This window comes from Sapajus apella, unplaced genomic scaffold (assembly GCF_009761245.1).
Source record: "Sapajus apella isolate SASKATOON/1434 unplaced genomic scaffold, GSC_monkey_1.0 scaffold34, whole genome shotgun sequence".
In the NCBI taxonomy this organism is placed as follows: Eukaryota; Metazoa; Chordata; class Mammalia; order Primates; family Cebidae; genus Sapajus; species Sapajus apella.
Genome location: NW_022436974.1, coordinates 304,056 through 326,316, shown reverse-complemented (window position 1 = coordinate 326,316; position 22,261 = coordinate 304,056). Strand labels below are relative to the sequence as shown.

Here is a 22,261-nt window from a genome sequence, read left to right as displayed (position 1 = left end):
AGCGAAACTCCGTCTCAAAAAAAAAAAAAAGAACTAAAGTACAGTCTGGGCATAGTGGCTTACACCTGTCATTTCAGGCTGAGGAAGGAGAATTGATTGAGGCCAGGAGTTCAAGACCAGCCTGGACAATATAGCAAGACTCCATCTCTACACACACACAAAATGCAAAAATTAGCTAGGCATGCTGGCACACACCTGTACTTCTAGCTACTCAAGGAGATGACATAGAAGGATCACTTGATCCCAGGAGTTGGAGCCGCAGTGAGCTATGATCACACTGCAGCACTCCAGCCTGGGTAACAGAGTGAAATCTTGTCTCAAAAGAAAAAGGAGAAGGAAAAGGAAGAACAAAAGAAGATGAGGAAGAAGAGGAGGACGAGGAAGAAACATTAGAGAATAGACAGAATAGAAGCAGAAAGAAAAGATATTTTATGAAAGGAATAGATGAGTTTGGTATATGATAGGATAAAGGAAATGGAAAAAAGCAAAAAAATCAAAAACAGCTGAAATTTTGGGTCTTGATGATTAAGGGAATGTGATTAACTTTTTAAAATTCCCTTTGAGCCTTCTGAATTGAGGGGATAAATATCCATGCAGTAATGTGTAAAAACAATTTAGCCAAAGATGAGGTGAGAGGCCAAGGCTATTGAAATAGATTTGAAAGTTATGATTGTATATGTTGTTGCTTAATTTTCATGCGTACTTTTGTACCCCAGCCAGACTGTAATATTCTGAAGGACAGTGTCTCAGTCTTACATATGCAGGTATTCCTTATAGTGCTTAATTCAGTGCTATCATGTTGGAGGTATTCAATAAATACTTGGAATGGAAAAATACCACTGACATAAATGAACACTTCTCAAAATGTGTAAAAATGACCTAAAGTTGGATAGATGAGGAGGATATTCATCTGAGACAAACACTGGGAAGAAACTTCAACCCGGAAGGAATACTAGCATGTGAAAAGGCATAGAATCATAAAAGGTATGTTGTGCTAAAGGAGCTACAAGTAGCTCAATTTGGCTAATGTTACAGTGAGAAGACAGTTGTGAGCAGTTAGGTTGGAAAGGAAGCAATGAATTAAATCATGAAGAGCCTTGTTAAGGATTTTGTTTTAAAAACAATTACTGCAAGATTTGAAGCAATACACAATATTTATATGTTGACAATATTGCCAGAATGGAAAAGAATAGGGGAACACTAAAAGTAGAAAAATCAGGTAAAATGGCACTTTAGTTGATGAAAACGATGACTTCTTGAGAGCTATTTAGAAGTTAGAATCAATATGCTTTGGTAACTGTTTAAGACCTGAAATGCTTGGAAGAGTCAAAGATGACTACAGAGATTAGATTTGGTCCGTGAATAAGTGATAAAACCATTTATCAAAATAAAGACTATGAGGTTAAGAGGGCAGAACTCATGCTAAGTATTCTTCCTACAGTAAAACAAACAAACAAAAAAACTGATGAATATGAGAGAAGAATAAACAGATATAGGGGAGGGAGTAACTGGAAGGAGAATGATACATTGTGAGTTTGAGACACTTAAGAGATATTCAAAAAACTGACACAAGAGCAGAAAATCAAACACCACATGTTCTCACTCATAGGCGGGTGTTGAACGATGAGAACACATGGACACAGGGAGGGGAGCACCACACACTGGGGTCTGTTGGGGGGAAACAGGGCAGGGACAGCGTAGGGTGGGGAGTTGGGGAGAGATAGCATGGGGAGAGATGCCAGGTGAAGGGAGGAAGGCAGCAAATCACACTGCCACATGTGTACCTCTGCAACAATCTTGCATGTTCTTCGCATGTACCCCAAAACCTAAAATGCAATTAAAAAAAGAGATATTCAAGAGCCAATTTCTTATAGGTAGAAATCTGGGTCATGAATATAGATATGACAGTCATCAATGAATGAATAAAGTTAAAGCCATGGCAGTATCCACCAGTGTTAGTCTTAGATTCAGCTAAACAATCAAACTCCCTTAACTGCAATAGGCTATGTTTGGCTTCAATTAGAGAACAGAAAACACTGCACGCCAACTAGGTAACATTCTTCAATAGGACGAATTCTTATAGAAAGCCACAAAGCAGTTGAGGGGTTAGTCTTTGCTATGTTTCCACCCTCTACAAGTGACAGCTCAGCATTAAGGCTCATAATGCTTACATTATCACAGTGGATGGGCATCTATGTATTCTGGTTAAGAGGCCCCTTGTTCGAAACAGGAACAAATGTTTTTTGTAATCGCTCCATATAAATAGCTTCCATGGAAGAGACATATCCAATAATAAGAATTATCATACTCAGGCAAACTCAAAACTAGCTTTCTAGCAGGTATCTATGGTTTCTTTGCAGTCCTCTTAGTTCAGATGTGGTTTACCAATGAAGGGCCATTTTTACCATAATCAATGTGCCTTGTTACACAGCTTAAATCCTAATAATTATCCAGAAAAATAGATTTATAAAGTTAACTCAAAGTTGAATTGGTTCATAGGGAAGGAGAAGATTTTATTAACCCTTTACTCACAAACTAATATAAATAAGATCACATAGGCAGTATAAGTAAGATTACAAAGAAAGTATGGGTATAGATAAGAAAAAAAGAAAATCACATAACTCAAAAATTTCAGCATATAAAGAACAGGCAAAGAAAGAGGAGCTCAAGAAAGAGCCTGAGGAGGAACAACCAGAGAAGTAAGAAAATAAACAGGAAATGTGATGATATGGAAACCAAGGGAATTAAAATCAAGAAAGATAGTAGTCAAGAAGTACCTATTTTTACAATTATAGGTCACTTAGTTAACCGCAAGCAAAGCAGTACATTGAAGGTATAGAGGTGGAAACCAGATAACAGGTTAAGAGCCAAATGGAAGTTGTAGTAGTAATGTAATTTACTACCACATTATATGTAACAATATAATTTTAGAGTACTTTATAGAAAAGCTTGTCTGAAAAGAGATGACAAACAATTAGAGGGAGTCCCAGGATTTATTTAGACTAATTAAAAAAATTCTAAACCAGTTAATGTAGAAGTAATGTACATTTTTTATACAGGTCTTCTTTACTTTCAGGTTATTTTTTTCTATCAGTTGTTATACTTTATGTTAATTGGATTTTTTCAACTGTAAAAAAGTCTTGCACAGTGAAGAAAAGCATAGACCTTTTTCTTGTTCCACAGTGTACAGTTGCTTGAAGTCTTAGAAGAGTTAAACTGTCAGAACAACTTTGCTTTCCCTGTAATAAACATGTAGATACGATTACAACGTCTATGCTAGAATCATTAAATAACACACATCATCTTTGTCTTATGAGAAATGATCTTCATTCCTCATTAGAATACCTAGTTAGTTTTCATGTCATTTTAGTATACTATTTTGACTGTGACTTCACAATATCTGTATCTACCTATGTGTGTGTATGTTTATATATATCACATAAATTTTATGTTTTGGAAAACAACAAGTATATACAATGTATAGTGAAAACACTATTACTTACTTATTAAAAAGTTGGACTTTTCTCCACAGATAACCAACAATATTAAGTAATATATATGAAAGTGCTTTGTAAACTATGAAATTCTATACAAATATGAAATATTGGGATATTAAGAATCAGGTGTTAGGTTAATGGACATTTTTATTAATTGAAAATATAATAAAGCTGAAAACATTGATAAGCTACTGCCACATTAAAAATACATTTTCAGTGGAATATAAACCTAAATGTGCTAAGAAATAAAGTAATGCCAAGAAATAAGGGACTTACAAAGAAGCAGAGGTATATCAGTAAGATTATTCTAATGTGGAAAATGTTAGTGGTAGATAGAAATTAAATGTTGGCAATGTAATAATCTAAAAGAGAAAAAAATATATATGATAAAGTACAGGGCATTTAGTGCTTAAGCCCCTCAAAAAATTAGAGAATATGTTCTCATGAACATAGAAGCTGCTTCACCTTCTATATTCTTATATCAGTGAGGTATAAGAATATTAATAAGTGACTAAAATTAAAAATATAAGAAATAATTAGTCTTCTATCACCACCAAATCCTTATCATAAAGCTAATATGCTTGATCATTCTGGAAGGTGTAAGGTAAAAGGAGATATATTATCTCCCATATTAAATGGTTAAACTTTAATAAAATGATACTGTTAGATATCTATCTCCAATATCCATGTATTTGTGGTGAGGCAGTTGATCCTGAACCACGTGCTACACTGAGAAATCTGGCCAGAGCTGAGCAGTTATCTATTGACCTCTATTTCCCCTTTGAACTTATGCTTTAAACCAGATTTTCCAGCCCATATTCATGTATCTGTATGAGTAAAAGGCGTCTGAGAAGTGAAGATACTCTAAGAGCCAGGAATAAGAAATGGCAAACTTCAATAAGCTATGTACATTTTTCAGTCCATGTGAGAGGACATGGGTTGATCAAAGGAAAATCATGCAAGGACCCTATGGACAAAAAAATTACATGAATTAAAAGCCTAGAGGCAGCCCAATAAACCAAAATAAAATCTTAATAAGGCTGTCTCTCCACCTGCCTGTCCAAATGCTTTTCCACCTGTGCAGATCCATTCCTACATGTCCAGCTATCTCCACACCTGACCCCTATTTACCTGATCAGCTGTCTCCTTCGCGGTTCCCATTTCGGTCCCACCACTCCCAAATTCTTCCTAACTACCCAACTGTTTCTCCTACCCGCCAGCCCCATTCGCTGCCTATCCATCCATCTGTCCCCTCTACTCTTCCAAAGACCTTTGCACCAGCCCCATTACTGTCTTACCCAATTAAATATCGTCCTCATCCTCCAACCCCGGCTACTTCCAGCATTTCTAGCAGTTTAGCTCATCTGCCAGCACCAAATCCTTCCGGCCCACCTGGCCATCTACCCCACCCACCCCAAAGTTCTCCAGTCATTCCTGACCCTGACTCACAAAACAGGTTATTTTACAAAACTTTCAGACCCAAACATTTCCTTCCAGCGCAGCCTTCTACCACAGCCACTCTAATGCCTGCCCTTGTTCGTCGTTCCCTTCCAGCTCGACTGGTTGTTTCCCCAACCCCTTTGGAACCTCTCCCTGTTTTGAAGCCTTCCTGTTTATCCAGTCATCCCCCTCATCAACCAGTCCCCACTCTTTCTTATGTCACTCCGTTGCCTGCACATCCTGCTAACTTGGATCCTTTTCAGTCAGTCCAGCAAGCTGTTCCACAAGCCACAGCATTGTCAAATCAGCCCCAGGCCCTTGTAGATCATCCACCAGCCTCAGTTCTCTCCCTTGTACCTCCTTGTCATTCTCCATCTTCTTCTTTGCCTTCATCTCCTTCTACTTCCACATCCTCTTCTTCAGCCTGTATACCGTTTTCTTCTTCCTCACCCATTCTTTCCTCTTCTTCGACTTCCTCTTCTACTTCTCCATCCTTACCTCCTTCATCTATCCCTCGTTTTTCCTCTCCTTTGCATTCATCTTCCTCCCCATGTTTGCCTCCAACTTATTTAGCTTTTCCCTCTCCAGTTTCTCCTGTTACTTGTTCCTTTATGATTTCCTCTTCCTTTCCCCCTATTCTTCACTCTCCCTCTGTTTCTACCTCCCCATCTCCTTTTATTCCTATCCACCCCTTCAATCCTCCTCACTGGGGGAAGAAAGTAGAGAAGAGAAGAGAAGAAAGTGGAGTAGAGAAGAAAGGAATAGAGAAGAAAAAGTTGAGAGACGACAACTTTAAAGGTAAATAAATTGAGTTTACTAGATATTTTGTAGATATAGCAATATTTTGTTTGGGAAGGGTGACTGAGGGGGAAGGATTATATAAGAGTAGAAAAGTATAAAAGGAAGAGACAGAAACATATCCTCAATGTTCAGGAACTTGTATCACATACGTTCTTGCTCTCCCTCATTAATGTGTGATCACATAGGGATAGTTAAGAATCTAGTAATCATTGACCTTGACTACTCCAGCCTGTCCAAATAAAGATATATATGGATATTGGAGATAGTTAATAGGTATATGTCACATGTGGCCATTGTCAACTTCTAAAACATTTTTATCCTCATGGAAGTGGGAATAATTTAATTGAATTAGGAATAAATGCTCTTGGGATTCACACTGCCAGACCCAGTGCAGCAGCATTCAGCTATATAATAGTGTCATCCCCATCCTATTCTCCCCCCAAAATTTTCTTTAGTTCTTTGCTTTCACTTTGTATATATACTGAAATGTAACATGCTGTAGGTTTGCAGAAGATACAAAATTCTAATAGAAGATGAGGTCATGCACTGAAAATGTTTAGGTGGCCATTTAGCACAGTAAAGATAGACTCTATATGAAAGGTATACTTCTGTGGCATAAAAACCATCCTGAAACAACTGAAAATAAGTGAGTACATGGCCTCCATTGAGGAATATCCAGGTTCCCAAAGCTAGATAAATAGGGTGAAAATTCCTGTTGACCCTGACAGGCAGTTTTTATATTTTCTATCTGCTTGAATCTTCAGCCAACACTATTAGGGTTATAGATTTTTTTCCTAACTTACCATCCATTATGTCATCTCAGAAAGAATGGTAATGCAGCATATTATTATCCATACAGGAATGCTCTTAAAGAACTGAGGACTAACACTACACAGGAATTACTTCTACTCTTATCCCAGATGAGAGAGGGATAGGTTATAATAATCAAAACCATGAATTACTAGGCATTCCTATATGAAGGTGTTCTTTATTGGCACTTTAGTCTCACAACTATTTTTATTCTACTATTGATTGCCTTAAATTCTCATTCTAACATGTCTATATTTCTCCAATATCCTTATATGTGGTTATCTGGACAAACACGCATATTACACAAATGTGTCATATATATACATATAAAAAGAAGTTAACTTTATTTAAATGTACTAAGCACTTTTTATGTCTGTTTGACAGAGCTATAGATTCTGCCTTGCCTTCAGCATTATCAAAAAATGATCACAAGCATCAGAAACAACTCCTATCAAAAACCAATTGTGATAAAGAAATGAATGAAAACATGAAGGCAACCTTGGCTACTAACAAAAATGTGTTCCAGCTTAAACTGGAGGAAACTCAGAAACTCCTAGAAGATCAGCATCTAAGCAGTTTGCAAGTATGAAACTATAAAGATATTATTAATATTTTAATTCCTAGTACTAATTCTGCTCCACTTTTGTAGTGTTCTCCGCTAAAGAAATATGTTACAAGCTGAGAATAGGCCATGAAAGAGAGTGTGGATGAATCAGCACAAATTCATTGTAGAAACTATAGAAATAATTTTTTAGTTTTTTCCTTACCTTTGAAAGTACAATGTAATGTATTATTGTTAGAGGCTGTATTATAAAAAGCAACCAGAAAATTATAATACATGTAGATATTAGGTTCTTAATGGAAATTTGGCAGAATTTGCTAGAAATGATATTTGTAGTCTATCTCTAGTAGGGCATATACTTTGTTAACAATTTTTTCCACAAATGAATATAGATTTTGACTGATATTGCTACATGTCCATCCATGAACTTTATTTTTCATTAATAATTATGCACATTTATGAGATTTTTAATAAACCAATATCAAGATTAAATTCATAACATTGGCCTGATTCATCCAATAATTAATCAACCATGGCAAGGCTAAAAAAGCAAAACAGAAGATTCCTGCCAGCTATTATGATGTGCCTTCCTGCCACAAACAACTATAATTATGAATAAAATATATAAAACAACTGCTTTTAGACATGGGACAGAGGTAGTACAGGATGTGATCTTGAAAAGGGGAAACAAATGATGTAAGCCTTATGATCACCTAGGCTTTCTACGTAGGTATATTGCCTGAATAAGCCTTAAAAAGATCCACTAGTAACCTAGCTACCCATTAAACAAAAAAACTTAACACTTTTTTTTTTTTTGAAACAGAGTCTCACTCTGTTGCCAGGCTGGAGTGCAGTGGTGCGACCTCGGCTTACTACAACCTCTGCCTCCTGGGTTTAAGCAATTCTGCCTCACCCTCCCAAGCAGCTGGGACTGTAGGCATGCACCACCATGCCCAACTAATTTTTGTATTTTTAGTAGAGATGAGGTTTCACCATATTGGCCAGGATGGTCTCAATCTCTTGACCTCATGATCTGCCCACCTCAGCCTCCTGAAGTGCTGGGATTACAGACGTGAGCTACCGCTCCCAGCCAACACTTTCATAAAGAAGACTATAAAATCCATATATTCAATAACATAATGCTTACAGTTGCAGCATTCAATCAAAACTTACTAGACATATGAAGAATCAGGAAAATATGACCATAACCAGGAGAAAAGTCGTCAATATCAGACAGAAATAACAGAAATGATGCAATTAACCAACAAGGAATTTTAAAGTATTTTTATAAATACTTTCAAGGAATTAAAGTTAAAATGTACATAAGAAAGACAGCTTAAAAAATAAACAGACCTTCTAGATCTGAAAATTATAATATCAGAAATGAAAAATTTACTGGATGGGCTTAACATTGCAGTCATTGCAGAACAAAAGATTAGTGGACTTGAAAACATAGCAATAGAAATTATCCAAGGTGGCCAGATATAGTGGCTCATGCCTATAATTCCAGCACTTTGGGAGGTCGAGGCAGGTGGATCACCTGTGGTCAGGAGTTCAAGACCAGCCTGACCAACATGAAGAAACCCTGTGTCTACTAAAAATACAGAATTAGCCAGGCATAGTGGCACATGCCTGTAGTCCTAGCCACTCAGGAGGCTGAGGCAAGAGAGTCACCTGAACCCGAGAGGCAGAGGCTGCAGTGAGCCGAGATCACACCATTGCACTCCAGCCTGGGCAACAAGAGCGAAACTCTGTCTCAAGAAAAAAAAGAAAGAAAGAAAGAAAAAAGAAATTATCCAAGCTGAAGCTTTGGGAGAAAAAGGCTGGAAAAAAAATGAGCAGTTGTTAGTGACCTGTGAGACCATATAAAGCCATCAACACTTCTTTTTTTTTTTTTTTTTTTTGACATAGAGTCTCGCTCTGTTGCCCATGCTGGAGTGCAGTAGTGCAATCTTGGCTCACTGAAACCTCCACCTCCTGGGGTCAAGCGATTCTCTTGCCTCAGCCTCCTGAGTAGCTGGGACTACAGGCAAATGCCACCACACCCAGCTAATTTTTTTATATTTTAAAGTAGAGATGGGGTTTCACTGTGTTACCCAGGATGGTCTCGATCTCCTGACCTTGCGATCTGCCCACCTCGGCCTCCCAAAGAGCTGGGATTACAGGCATGAGCCACTGTTCCAGCCAACACATTTAATTAAAATTTAAATAAAATTTCACAAAGTGAGAGAAGATATATTTAAAGAAACCATGTCTGGAAATGTTTCAAATTTGGTGAAAATTATAAATCCACAGTCTCAAGAAGTTCAGCAAACTCCAAGAAGGATAAGTGTATGCACACACACATACCACAGAAAGGCACATAAAAATCAGGTTAAAGCCAGAGGGAAAAAAGATGTGTTACATGCAGGGCAATAAACAGAAGATGGACCACTAATATAACTTACGTAAGCAAAACTTGAAGTTGATCATAATGTTTCATTATTTAGTGGAAAAAATTCTGGCCGGGCGCGGTGGCTCAAGCCTGTAATCCCAGCACTTTGGGAGGCCGAGGCGGGTGGATCACGAGGTCAAGAGATCGAGACCATCCTGGTCAACATGGTGAAACCCCGTCTCTACCAAAAATACAAAAAATTAGCTGGGCATGGTGGTGCGTGCCTGTAATCCCAGCTACTCAGGAGGCTGAAGCAGGGGAATTGCCTGAACCCAGGAGGCGGAGGTTGTGGTGAGCCGAGATTGCGCCATTGCACTCCAGCCTGGGTAACATGAGTGAAACTCCGTCTCAAAAAAAAAAAAAAAAAAAAAATTCTGAAGAAAAGTATTGTTTATGAAATCAGAAGTTTCCAGACTTCTTTTGAGGTGTTTTGGGAGATGAAGCAATCACAGACCTATGCAAACAGAAATCTTAAGAGTCATGGATGTCATACATACTTATATCTACAAGGATCTTCTAACCGAAATTTCTGTGTCTGACTAGATACAATCTCAAAGGATGCCTTCCAGGCCTGATTTCATCATCATTATCAGTTAAAATAACTTAGTTTCAAGAATAGGCATCGAAATTTTGTTCCCGTTTGGGTTGAGTGACTATCACTTTAAGAAGAGTGCCAAAGGATGTGATAAATAGGGGCTAAATGCTAAAAATATAAAACTCTCATAAATAATTTTTTAAATGTATTCCACAATACTAAATCAATAAGGATTAACTGTATAAATTAAAATATTTTTATTCTGTAATTTCCTTTATTTATTGGTTTACTTTCTGAGCTACAAAAATAATGTACTGTTGTCTAATACCAAAATATGTAAATTTTATAAATTTACGTATTTTAGATAAATCTAAAATGTATGATAAATCTTAAGGGATATCAATTTTCTTTCCATTCAGCATTTTGACTATATATACAATTTAATGTCTTCAAAAAATCTCTATGTATGTGATACAGATTAATGCATTCTAGATATGTGTGAGAAAATAGAAATATTTTCAAACACCGTACTTTGAAGTAATTTTGAAATTTTATTAAAGACTGACAAATTTTATGTAATTTTTTGTGAAACAGTGATGAAAATGTCTATGGAGTTTATGGAAGCTACTACTATGCTAAACCTCCAAAAAGGAGTCATTAAAGTCAATACGTTTTGAGCCTAAACCCCATATGAGAATTACCTGGGGAATTTAAATAATAACAATATATGGACCCCATCCAAGTATTAAATCAGCAGGACCCAGGTATAGATATTTTACATAGTTCTTTATGTAATTTCAGCATGTAGCCAGAGCTAAAAACCTTACTACAGTTCACAAAATTAAGTTTTATAAAAAGATGTAGCTCCTACTGACAGGAAGCTCACTTTAGGATCACAGAGCTTTCAGGCTCTGTGAATATTTCAGGAAAAAATACAATTTATAAATAATTTTTTTCAGAATTTCACTTGCTATTACTAAGCTTTCAAGAAACTTCATATTCTAAATGGAATGGCAATAACAAAATTATTTTATAAGTTATAACTGTGGCTAGAATAAGTGGTTATTACTTTAGGAGTTGAAGTCAAAGCAAGCATACTTTAAGTCTTTGTTACCTCCCTATTTTTTACCTTGAGGATTGATGCAGGGATAAGAATTACTTATATACCTACAATGCTTATAGTCATATTCCTCTATATGCAAGGAGAATTGGGCTCAGTAACAATGGTATGTTGAATCATTGATATTGGCATTTAAAAGTTTATAAACTATAAAACGTTGTTGTTGTTGTTGTTTTCAGAAATTTTGTGATGAAGTTAATCAGATAACCAATTCTGAAACCCTCTCAAGTATAGACAGTCTTGAGGCTACAGAACATGAAGAAATATATTTAACACTTAATAAGGAACATTCCACATCCATCCAGCGGAATATCATTTCCCTCAAATCAGCAGATCCTCAATCAACTAATCTAAGCTGCTTTGATGAAGATAAACTGGCATTCTCTAAAGCTCAACATATAAATAATTGGCTTACAAATTTAGATGCTTCAAATACTCGGAATGTCACACCTTTCTCAGATATTTTAAGTAAATCTAATGTTCCACCTTCATGGGAATGTTTTAATAGTAAAGAAAAAAATCCATCTCCTTTGAATGGAACAGTGGAAAGAGCCACAAATACTGCTAATAATTCAATAGACTGTGTATCTACCCCACCCATATTTGTCCTAGATAAAAAAAGTGAAAAGACCTCTGAAACTAGCACTATGAGGACAACTGACACCACGTCTGGAGCATTCAAAAGGGAGAGGCCGTTAGTTACTGAGAGCCCAACATTTAAATTTAACAAATACCGGAGCACTTTGGATTCTCTAACCCAGGAAGTGGCTACATTTCCAGATCAAGAGAAATATTCTGAATTAAATCAAGAAAATGGAACTACTTCAATTCCTACTTCATGTGTACCACTGGCAACACCTTTAGTTTTGCCATCTAATATACAGTCAGCTAGACCTTTAGCAAAGAACAGTATACACGTAAAAGAAATTGATGCAGTGCAGTGTTCTGATAAGTTAGATGAATTGAAAGATGGTAAAGAAGAAAACATAAAATATTTTAATTGTCATAAGGGAGAGTTACCTTTATTTTCAGACAGTTTTCAAGATGCCTATATACCTCACAATCCCTATTCAAAAGATGAAAAACAAAAATTAGCTGAAACATCATCCTTGTCGAATGTAACTTCTAAATACGACTTAGTTGGCCAACAGAAGAAAATGAAATACAACATCCATGAGAGAAATGGTGTGAGGTTTCTTAAAAGTATTTTAAAGAAAGAATCTAAATATGAACATGGTTATCTTAAGGCATTAATTATAAATCAGAGCTTTAAGTTTGGAAATCAAAAAGCAGCAGCTATCAGAGATAGTATTGAATTAACAAAGGAAAAGGAAAAAGGTCCAGAAATTCCAAAGACTATTAAAAAACTGAGGTGGTTTGATGAAACTGCTAATATAGAAAACAGTGCTGAAGACAATCATTCACTGAAAAATAAAACAGGAATAACTCAGCAGCATTCTCAACACTTCCACATTGAAAGTGGTGCTGGAAGCAACATAATTAGTGTTTCTGCTTGTGCTGTAAATTCTGCTGATAGAAAGAAGTCCAGGGAGGATGCAGTCTCTGAAAATGTTATGACTCTAGAAGGATCTGGAGCAGACCATGTGCCTTTGAACTGTTTTATACCTTCAGGTTATAACTTTGCTAAACATGCCTGGCCAGCCTCAAAAAAGGAGGAAAGTAAAATCCTTGTACATAATAATGATGCTAAAACTCAGCTAGGTAAGCCACAAAGAGGTGTGGCAAAAATAATTAGAAAAACAGGATCTGCACCTGCAAAAGTTCAATCAGGCTTTATATGTACAAACAGAAAAGGCACTGTCATTCAACCACAATCTGCAAGCAAAGTCAACATATTTAAACAACCTCAGGGAAAATTAATTATACCTCATCCTCCTCCTCAATCTACATCAAATATTAGAAATGGTGAAAATATACAAGTGTCTCAGTGTCAATCAGTAACACCTGAAAATCCTCAAAACATTACTACACTTAACGGTTTTAATTTAAAACATGTGCTTCCAACAGAACACAATTTGAACCAGTGGAATCAAGAAAGTTCTCCACTCTCAAATGCTTATTCTGACCTAGTCACTGTGATACCATCATTGCCATCATATTGTTCTTCAGAGTGCCAAACTTTTGCAAAAATAAATCATTCAAATGGCACTCGAGCAGTTGCCCAGCAAGATGGAACATTATATTGCACCCAAAGAAGTCCTGTTTGTGAAGAAAGTTATCAGTCTGTGACTCTTAGAACTACTGAAGAAGAATCTATTCCCTTGTGGAAAAGAGGGCATAATATCCTGCATCAAAATAAGAGGGCTGCAGGTAAGAATAAATTTATATCTTTTTATAGGTAAAATGTACACCTTTGTTAAATTCATGCAAAATTTTTTTATTTAGGTATAGCCATACATACTACCCAAATATTAAACAATAGCTTTATAGAAATAACTTACCTCCAGGCCGAGCTCAGGCAGGCGGATCACTTTGTGGCCAGGAGTTCAAGACCAGCCTGACCAACAGAGTGAAATCCCATCTTTACTAATACAAAAGTTAGCTCGTCATGGTGGTGCATGCCTATAGTTCCAGTTACTTGGGAGGCTAAGGCAGGAGAATCCCTTGAACCTGGAGGCAGAGGTTGCAGTGAGCCAAGATCATGTCACTGGCGGTGACTCTTAAGGTGTGCCACGCATCAGTCAGACACTGCCCCAGCGGTGTATGCATTCGTTGTATAAAATGAAGTTTGAATGATTAATATAAATATTCTAATACAAAAAAAATCACCAATACCTACAAAGCCCCATCTGTAGATGTGAACACCACAAAGAATTTCATGTTAATTATTCCATGATTTTCTTTATAATTTTGCCACATATGAATGTATTACAAACAATATGTCATTTTGTCTAGTTATGAAACTTCAATAAATGAAATCATTATATCTGTGTTCTTCTGGGATTTGCCTTTCCAATCAACTTTGTTTTTTAGATTGATTAGGTTGGCTGTACTTCATATTCATTGCTGCATCACATTCAATCATATGAATGTTCAAACATGTTTTCATTCTCCTATCATTGGACATTTGGGTTGCTTCTAGTTTCTCCCTTTTATGAATAAGTCTTCCAAGAACAGCTTTGTACATCTACTGATGCACATGTTGCTGAGCCATACAGTATATGTATTTTCAACTTTACTAGGTAATCCAAGTTGTTTTCCAGAGTAATATATGAAAGTCCCCTTTACTACATCCTCACCAAGAGTATGATAGACTTTTTAATGTTTTTCAGTCTTACAGTATGAAATCATTTCTAATTATATGGTACATATACACCATGGAATACTATGCAGCCATAAAAAGGAATGAGACCATGTCCTTTGCAGAGACATGGATTAAGCTGGAAGCCATTATGCTCAGCAAACTAACACAGGAACAGAAAACCAAACACTGCATATTTGCTGCCCAAATTATCTCACTGGAAACTATAACATTTTGCATATATAGCATTTAGCATATCAGTACAGGTGGAAACAACCAGTAACTAGTATTTTTTAATGAAGCCTAATTTTAGAATTAGAATATTCTAGAATGGAAACTACTAGAAGGTATCATATGTTGTGAGGATAAATATATTATCCAAGGTTACAATGTAAAATATATTTATTTCTGTGAGACACAGTCAAATCAGAATGAAACTTACTAGCATATGGGTAAGAGCTAGAAGTTTAGATTTTAGAACCCTACTAATTGGAGCTGAATCCCCAGCTTTGCCCCTTACTGGCTCTGTGATGTTAGGCAAGTTACTTATCCTCCCCCCACCCCCATGCCTTAATTTCTTATTTTGTTTCTTTTTTTTAACTTTTAGGTTCGGGAGTACATGTGCATGTTTGTTATACAGGTAAATTAAATTGCATGTCACTAGGTTTTGGTGTACAGATTATTTTGTCACCCAGGCAATAAGCATAGTACCTAATAGGTTGTTTTTCAGCTCTCACTCTCCTCCCACCCTGAACCCTGAAGTAGGCCCCAGTGTCTGTTGTTCTCTTCTTTATTACCAAAGTGTAGCTCCCACTTAAAAGTGAGAACATGCAGTATTTGGTTTCCTTAGGTTCTTGTGTTAGTTTGCTTAGGTTAATAGCCTCTAGCTCCATTCATGTTGCTCCAAAGAACATGATCTTGTTCCTTTTTATGTCTGCATAGTATTCCATGTTGTATATGTACCACACTTTTTTTTATCCAGTCTACCGTTGATGGGCATTTAGGTTGATTCCATGTCTTTGCTATTGTGAGTAGTACTGCAGTAAGCATACACATGCACGTGTCTTTATGGTGGAGCGATTTATAAAACAGAAGTTGAATGGTACTTCTACTTTAAGTTCTTTGAGAAATTTCCAAACCGCTTTCTACAATGGCTGAACTAATTTAGATTCCCACCAGCAGCATATAAGTATTCCCTTTTCTTTACAACCTCACCAGCATGTTAATTTTTGGCTTTTTAATAGTAGTTATTCTGACTGGTGTGAAATGGTATCTCATTGTGGTTTTGATTTGCATTTCTCTAATGATTAGTGATGTTGAGCATTTTTTATATGTAAGAATAACGATGATAATAGCACCTATAGCCCTTAGAACAATACCTGCCAAATTATAAATGCTAAATAAATATTAGTATTACATTATTATTTCTTAATCTCAGATGTCAGGTATTCAGTCACTAGCTTACTTTCTTGAAAGGTAAAGTCTTTTTTGTTTGTTTTGTTTTGTTTTGAGACTGAGTTTCGCTCTTGTTGCCCAGGCTGGAGTGCAATGGTGCAAACTCAGCTCACCCCAACCTCAGCCTCCCAGGTTCAAGCGATTCTCCTGCCTCAGCCTTCCGAGTAGCTGGGGTTACAGGCCTGCACCACCACACCTGGCTAATTTTTTTGTATTTTTAGTAGAAACGGGGTTTCTCCATGTTGGTCAGTCTGGTCTCAAACTCCCAACCTCAGGTGATCCGCCCACCTCAGCCTCCTAAAGTCCTAGTATTACAGGTGTGAGCCACCGCGCCCTGCCAAGTAAAGGCTTTTTTGTAAGGCTCTTATCATTAAGCACATGCACACATTTCCATGTATTTCCCCAGACATGTAAGTGCTTACACACATGCATATCTATGCCCCAGACCAAATGAATTTTCACCCTTGGCCCCACAAAACTTAAATATGCGTCATGATTACGCCTTTATACATAATGTTCTTTCTGACTCAAAGTGTCCTTTCAGGCTGGGCGCGGTGGCTCACACCTGTAATCCCAGCACTTTGGGAGGCCAAGGCAGGTGGATCACCTGAGGTCAGAAGTTTGAGACCAGCCGGGACAACATGGTGAAACCCTGACTCTACTAAAACTACAAAAACCAGCGGAGTATGCTGGCACGCACCTGGAATCCCAGCTACTCAGGAGGCTGAGGCAGGAAAATCACTTGAACCTGGGAGGTGGAGGTTGCAGTGAGCTGAGATTGCCCTACTGCACTCCAGACTGGGCAACAGTGCGAGATTCCATCTCAAAAATAAATAAATAAATAAATAAGTGTGCTCTTTTATTTGGTAACTTATTACTACCTTTTTTTAAAAAAAACAGGCCCAGAAGGTTAACTACTCCTTTAAGACCAAGCTCAGACAAACTTTATGAAACCTTTCCTTATTCTTACAAAGTCACTGTACCCTCTGTGCTTTCACTTAATTCCATTTATAGCTATACATCCGATTTAAGTATTTTATGGTAATAATTCATTTATATTCAATCTTCTAGACCAATGGATTCTAAGACTTTTTATTGTACTCTATTAATAAGAATTTTGAACACATATATAGCATACACATATATTACTGTACTAATATATTCATTAAGAACCTTAATCAGTAATTGGTTAAATATAAGGTAAAGTAAAAATTTTACATTTTGTATGATATAATTAGCTAATATCTCACAGTACAATATACATTTAGAGTAAAAGTTACTGTTATAATTATTTGATAATTTTTGAATTGTGATGTTACTGTCATGTGGCAAAGAGTTTGTAACGAGAAAAAGAAATGTGTTAGCCTTGCTGTTGTTTACCTATCTTTGCATTATTAGTATTATTTTGATCTGTGATTTTGCAAGAATATGTTTTTAAATAGTCATAAAAAAGCAAAGAAAAATATGATAAACATTCATGTACCTACAACTCACCTTAAATAATAAACATCATAAATATAGTAGGAGCCCTACAAAAGTTATTCTAGCCACTTTGTTATTTTGTGAGGACTTGTTAAGATACTATAAGATATGCATAAATTCACTTACCTGTGCACACATAAATTTTAGTACATTGCAGGAAGCTAAAGAGAACTAATGAATGATGATACCACTGTCAAACTCTCAAGCTTAGAACCTTAACTCTTCTAAGATAACTGAGTTTACTTCATGCATTATATGAGCATCTACCTTGCAAAATAACCAGGGTGCCAGTGTCTATCATGTATTACATGAGTAAAGTTTAACTTCTAATTTTTAGATAATAAATATGAATTAGAATTCTAATATGTTCTTCCAGCACACCAGTGGATTATCTTACGCAACCTTCCGGTGTTCTATGTCATGCTCTGGAGGTTACTGCTGTAAACTATAAATCCCTCAGAAGCAAGGATTTTGTTGAATTCATCATTTTAACTGTACCATGCATAGAACATATAATAGGAGCTCAATAAACTATGCTGACTGGATGAATTAAACTTACAGAGTTTTCTTGATGTTAGTAGCTACTCAACTTGCATAATTTTTCACATTGTGCTGTCATTTGTTTAAGGGTCTACTGTTATGAGAAGAAAACGAATTGTTGAAACTAAGAGGAGAAATATTTCAGAGCAGAAAAGACAAAACCCTGGATCTGTAGGACAGAAGTACAATGAGCAAATTAATGTAAGTACAGTAGTCATCAAAATCTCTATTCAGTATTAAAAATTGCGTGGAAAACATAGGTTCCTAAAGGACTATGCTGTGCCTGTAAACTGTATACCACAACATAAACATAATTATAGCCAGAGCCATTTGTGAAGCAATCTTGGAATCTTTATGCTAGGAGATTATTACACTATATCTACTTGCTGTATTCCAGTTAGACTGTAAAATCAGTTACTAGTGAATGTTTTAAACCAACTTTAAATCACCATTATTATTTTATTTGTTATTATTGATAGCCAATGCTGGAAAAAAAAATAAGGTCTTTCACAACAAAATTCAACAAAGTTAAATATACACTTTAAAAAGAAAGAAAAGTAAATTAGAGACACAGATTGAAAAAACAAGTATGCTAGGCCGGGTGCAGTGGCTCACACCTGTAATCCCAGCACTTTGGGAGGCCGAGGTGGGTGGATCACCTGAGGTCAGGAGTTCAACACGAGCCTGACTAACATGATGAAACTTTTTCTCTACTAAACATACAAAAAATTAGCCAGGCATGGTGGCAGGCACCTGTAATCCCAGCTACTCGGGAGGAGGTTACAGTGAGCTGAGATTGCACCATTGCACTCCATCCTGGGCAACAAGAGTAAGACTCCATCTCAAAAAAAAAAAAGTATGCTAACTATAAAGTCAACTGTAGTTCCATATGACCTATTTGTGTCTGAGCTTCTGGAAGACATGGCAAAAAGGAAAATTAGATGAGCTATGTAATTCTCAAGGGATATTGATAATGATGTTGTTTGTGATACAATTTTTTTTTTTTTTTTTTTTGAGATGGAGTTTCGCTCTTGTTGCCCAGGCTGGAGTGCAATGGCGCAATCTTGGCTCACTGCAACCTCCGCCTGCTGGGTTCAGGCAATTCTCCTGCCTCAGCCTCCTGAGTAGCTGGGATTACAGGCATGCGCCACCATGCCCAGCTGATTTTTTGTATTTTTAATAGAGACGGGGTTTCACCATGTTGACCAGGATGGTCTCGATCTCTTGACCTCGTGATCCACCCGCCTCGGCCTCCCAAAGTGCTGGGATTACAGGCGTGAGCCACCACGCCCGGCTGTGATACAATTTTTTAAAACATTTCCCATTGAGGAACTTTTATAGGGAATTTTGAAATACATAATGAATAGTTCCTAATAATATTTCCATAACAAATGAATAAAGAGCTTGATATGGCTGTTCGAGATAGAGATCTTCAATAAAACTGAAAAGCATAGTAACAATTTTAAAATAATGGCCAGGCGTGGTGGCTTATGCCTGTAGTCCCAGCACTTTGGGAGGCCAAGGCAGGAGGATTACTTGAGCTCAGGAGTTCAAAATCAGCCTGAGCAACAGAGCAAGACCTTATCTCTGCAAAAGTAAAAATAATAACATTAGCCAGGCATGCTGGTGCATGCCTGTAGTCCCAGCTATTTGGGAGGCTGAAATAAGAGGATGCATGAGCCCAGGAGTCTGAGGCTGCAGTAAGCTATGATTGTTTCACTGTACTCCAGCCCAGGTAACAGAGCGAGACCCTGTCTCTCAAAAAAATTAAATAAATTAAGACTAAAGTAAATGGAATTAATTCTGTAAGATCTAAGTAAATGAAGTCAAATATGGCATTTTTCTAGAGGGCTAACTTGATCCAAGGATTGACCTTAGAATATTAAAAGTCTAGATAGATAAGTAAATAGCATTTCACTTGGAGTTTCCACTTTAAATATCACTCTGACTTTTTTAATAGAACTGGAATAGTTTTAATAGAATGCCATATGAAGAATTTATATTCCAAGCTATCAGTTGAGGGTCCTGTGATTTGTGTATTATAGGAAATACTGATTTTTATATGGATAAGATTATTAATGTGGAGAATAATCAATAATTACCTAATCTTATCAGCAAAGCAAGTCATTTAGTTGTATATTTATGTAAATAAAGTTAATCTCATTACCCACATATTTTCATTGCTTCATAGCATAATGATTAATTACAGACATAACTTCCTGATTACAAATACAATAATGCCTAATAAAGCCTTCCATTTCAACTGTCATGTTCCCATCAAACATCTCAAGATCCATAATGCAAAAACATCCTTACCCTTAATTTTTCTTTTTCATTATTATAAATTTAAAAATAATATATTGTTGTTATAACCAAGAAAATGAACAAACAAAATTTTAAATGCCTGTTATTAGTGCCTTCTATAAATTCATTTTAATTTTGCTATGTCTTATTCTATTCTGTCTCTTGCTCTTTTGCATTCTGTCTTACTGTATTTAGAGTCCATTTTTGTCCTTTTCAGAAGCCTCACTTCCCCTTTCACATACAGATCTTTCACTCACACATCCACTTACACATCTTCCAAAGTCTTGTTAGCCCAAGAATAGGTCAGTGTTCCTGAACCAAATTTTTTCATCCTTATTATGTTGTCTTGTTTTGTTTTTGTTTTTTATTCCGAGTGTAAGCAAGAGTTCAGTTACTACAGCAGTGGCCTTGTCACTTTGTATTAAGAAATGCATTTTATCATACTGGATTTTCTCCAGCCCATGACATCTATATGGAGAAAATCTCAAAGAGATAAGTGAAAGATAGAAAACGTACAGTTACCATTTTGCACCAGGGTTTCAGTCCAACGTATCTCACATCTATAATGGAGATCAAACAAAACTATAAGATCTACTGAAGGAGAGCTGTTACAAAAATCTGCAGTTTCTCCTCAGATCAGATTGAACAAAAGCTATGTATAGTCGTAGCCAGGCAGTTTTATCTGAGAGAAAACAATTATTTCTAAGAGTGAAACAAAATGAGAATAAAGAAGGAGGTAGACCATAGTCAGGGAAGGGAAGTTGGTATCTCTCAGAAAGTGCTGGGTGCATACACTTTTTGCCAGTGTTCTGAGACTTCCATTTTTAAGGTTCTATGCAGCATTGGGGCAGCTATTTGTGATTTGTCACGTAAGGTATTTACCTATCCTTGACATTAACTGTAATCAGATGCTTTTGACTAATAGTTGTGATTCACTCTTACAATGATAAACCAACTAGGTTTTAAACTTTAAGGTAATTTCTTGCCTTTTATTTAATTCATTTTTTTTTTCTTTGAGATGGAGTCTCACTCTGTTGCCCAGGCTAGGGTGCAGTGGCGAAATCTCAGCTTACTGCATCCTCCGCCTCCTGGGTTCAAGTGATTTTCCTGCCTCAGCCTCCTGAGTAGCTGGGACTTCAGGCGTGTGCCACCATGCCCTTTTTAGTAGAGACAGGGTTTCACCGTGATAGCCAGGATGGTCTCGGTCTCCTGACCTCATGATCCACCTGCCTCAGCTTTCCAAAGTGCTGGGATTACAGGAGTGAGCCACTGTGCCTGGCCTAATTAGCACTTTTGATTATCATCCAACTTACTTTACCTCTTCCAAATATCCAGGACAATAACATAACCTGAAAATTTTTTGGTGGGCATAAAACATTTTTCATAATATTCAATTACCATAGAAAATCTTTATTATAATAATTCTTGAATTCAGCTCAAAAATGTAATATACAAGTTACATGAACAATTATAGCTAAAAATATATACAGCAATTAAAAGTTTTTTAAAAGTTCATGTACATATTATGAATTTTAAATATGGAAATATGTTTTAATTAAATATTCTGTCTTTGTAGAATTTTGGACAAAGTGTCCAACTAAGTTCAAGTGAGCCAAAACAAACTACAGGGGGTACTTCTTATATTGAAGAAGGTACGTTTTACTTTAAACATTTTCTTCTGATCTTTCTTCCCATTGACTTTTTTTTTCTTGTATGCCTATTCTCAGATGCTAACGTATTATGTAATTGTTAAACCACCGTTTAGAACCTGAATTTTCCTCCCCCTTGCACATCCAGGTCATTGTCAGTGTTTCTTTATTCTAAATAACAATGTATTATTGAACATCTTTCTACATCAAGTTATTTTCTGATTTTTTACTTATTTCGGTAGATTTCTAGAATTAAAATTACAGTAACTGACATGTAAATACCACCCAGTAAATACTTATTAAATTAAACTCTGTATTAAATGAATACTGGATCAAAAGAAATAAGCATTGATATGGCTTTTCATATATA

The 22,261-nt window shown here is 36.3% G+C and overlaps 1 protein-coding gene across 7 annotated transcripts in view; it reads left to right on the top strand.

Moving 5' to 3' along the window:
- The window catches only part of CEP126 (centrosomal protein 126), a 100,490-nt gene that overhangs the window by 40,357 nt on the left and 37,872 nt on the right, over positions 1-22,261 (top strand). For 5 of the 7 annotated variants that reach the window (XR_004274240.1, XM_032295698.1, XM_032295697.1 and 2 more), the window contains exons 5-8: positions 6,933-7,131; positions 11,379-13,530; positions 18,027-18,139; positions 21,819-21,894. Coding sequence is in view for 6 of the 7 variants with exons in the window: in XM_032295698.1 (XP_032151589.1) it covers positions 6,933-7,131; positions 11,379-13,530; positions 18,027-18,139; positions 21,819-21,894 (2,540 nt within the window). In the remaining variant the exon portion in view is untranslated. Of the gene's footprint in view, positions 1-5,051; positions 5,736-6,932; positions 7,132-11,378; positions 13,531-18,026; positions 18,140-21,818; positions 21,895-22,261 lie in introns of those variants that run through there. The other 2 variants (XM_032295700.1, XM_032295699.1) reach the window with 2 other exon arrangements.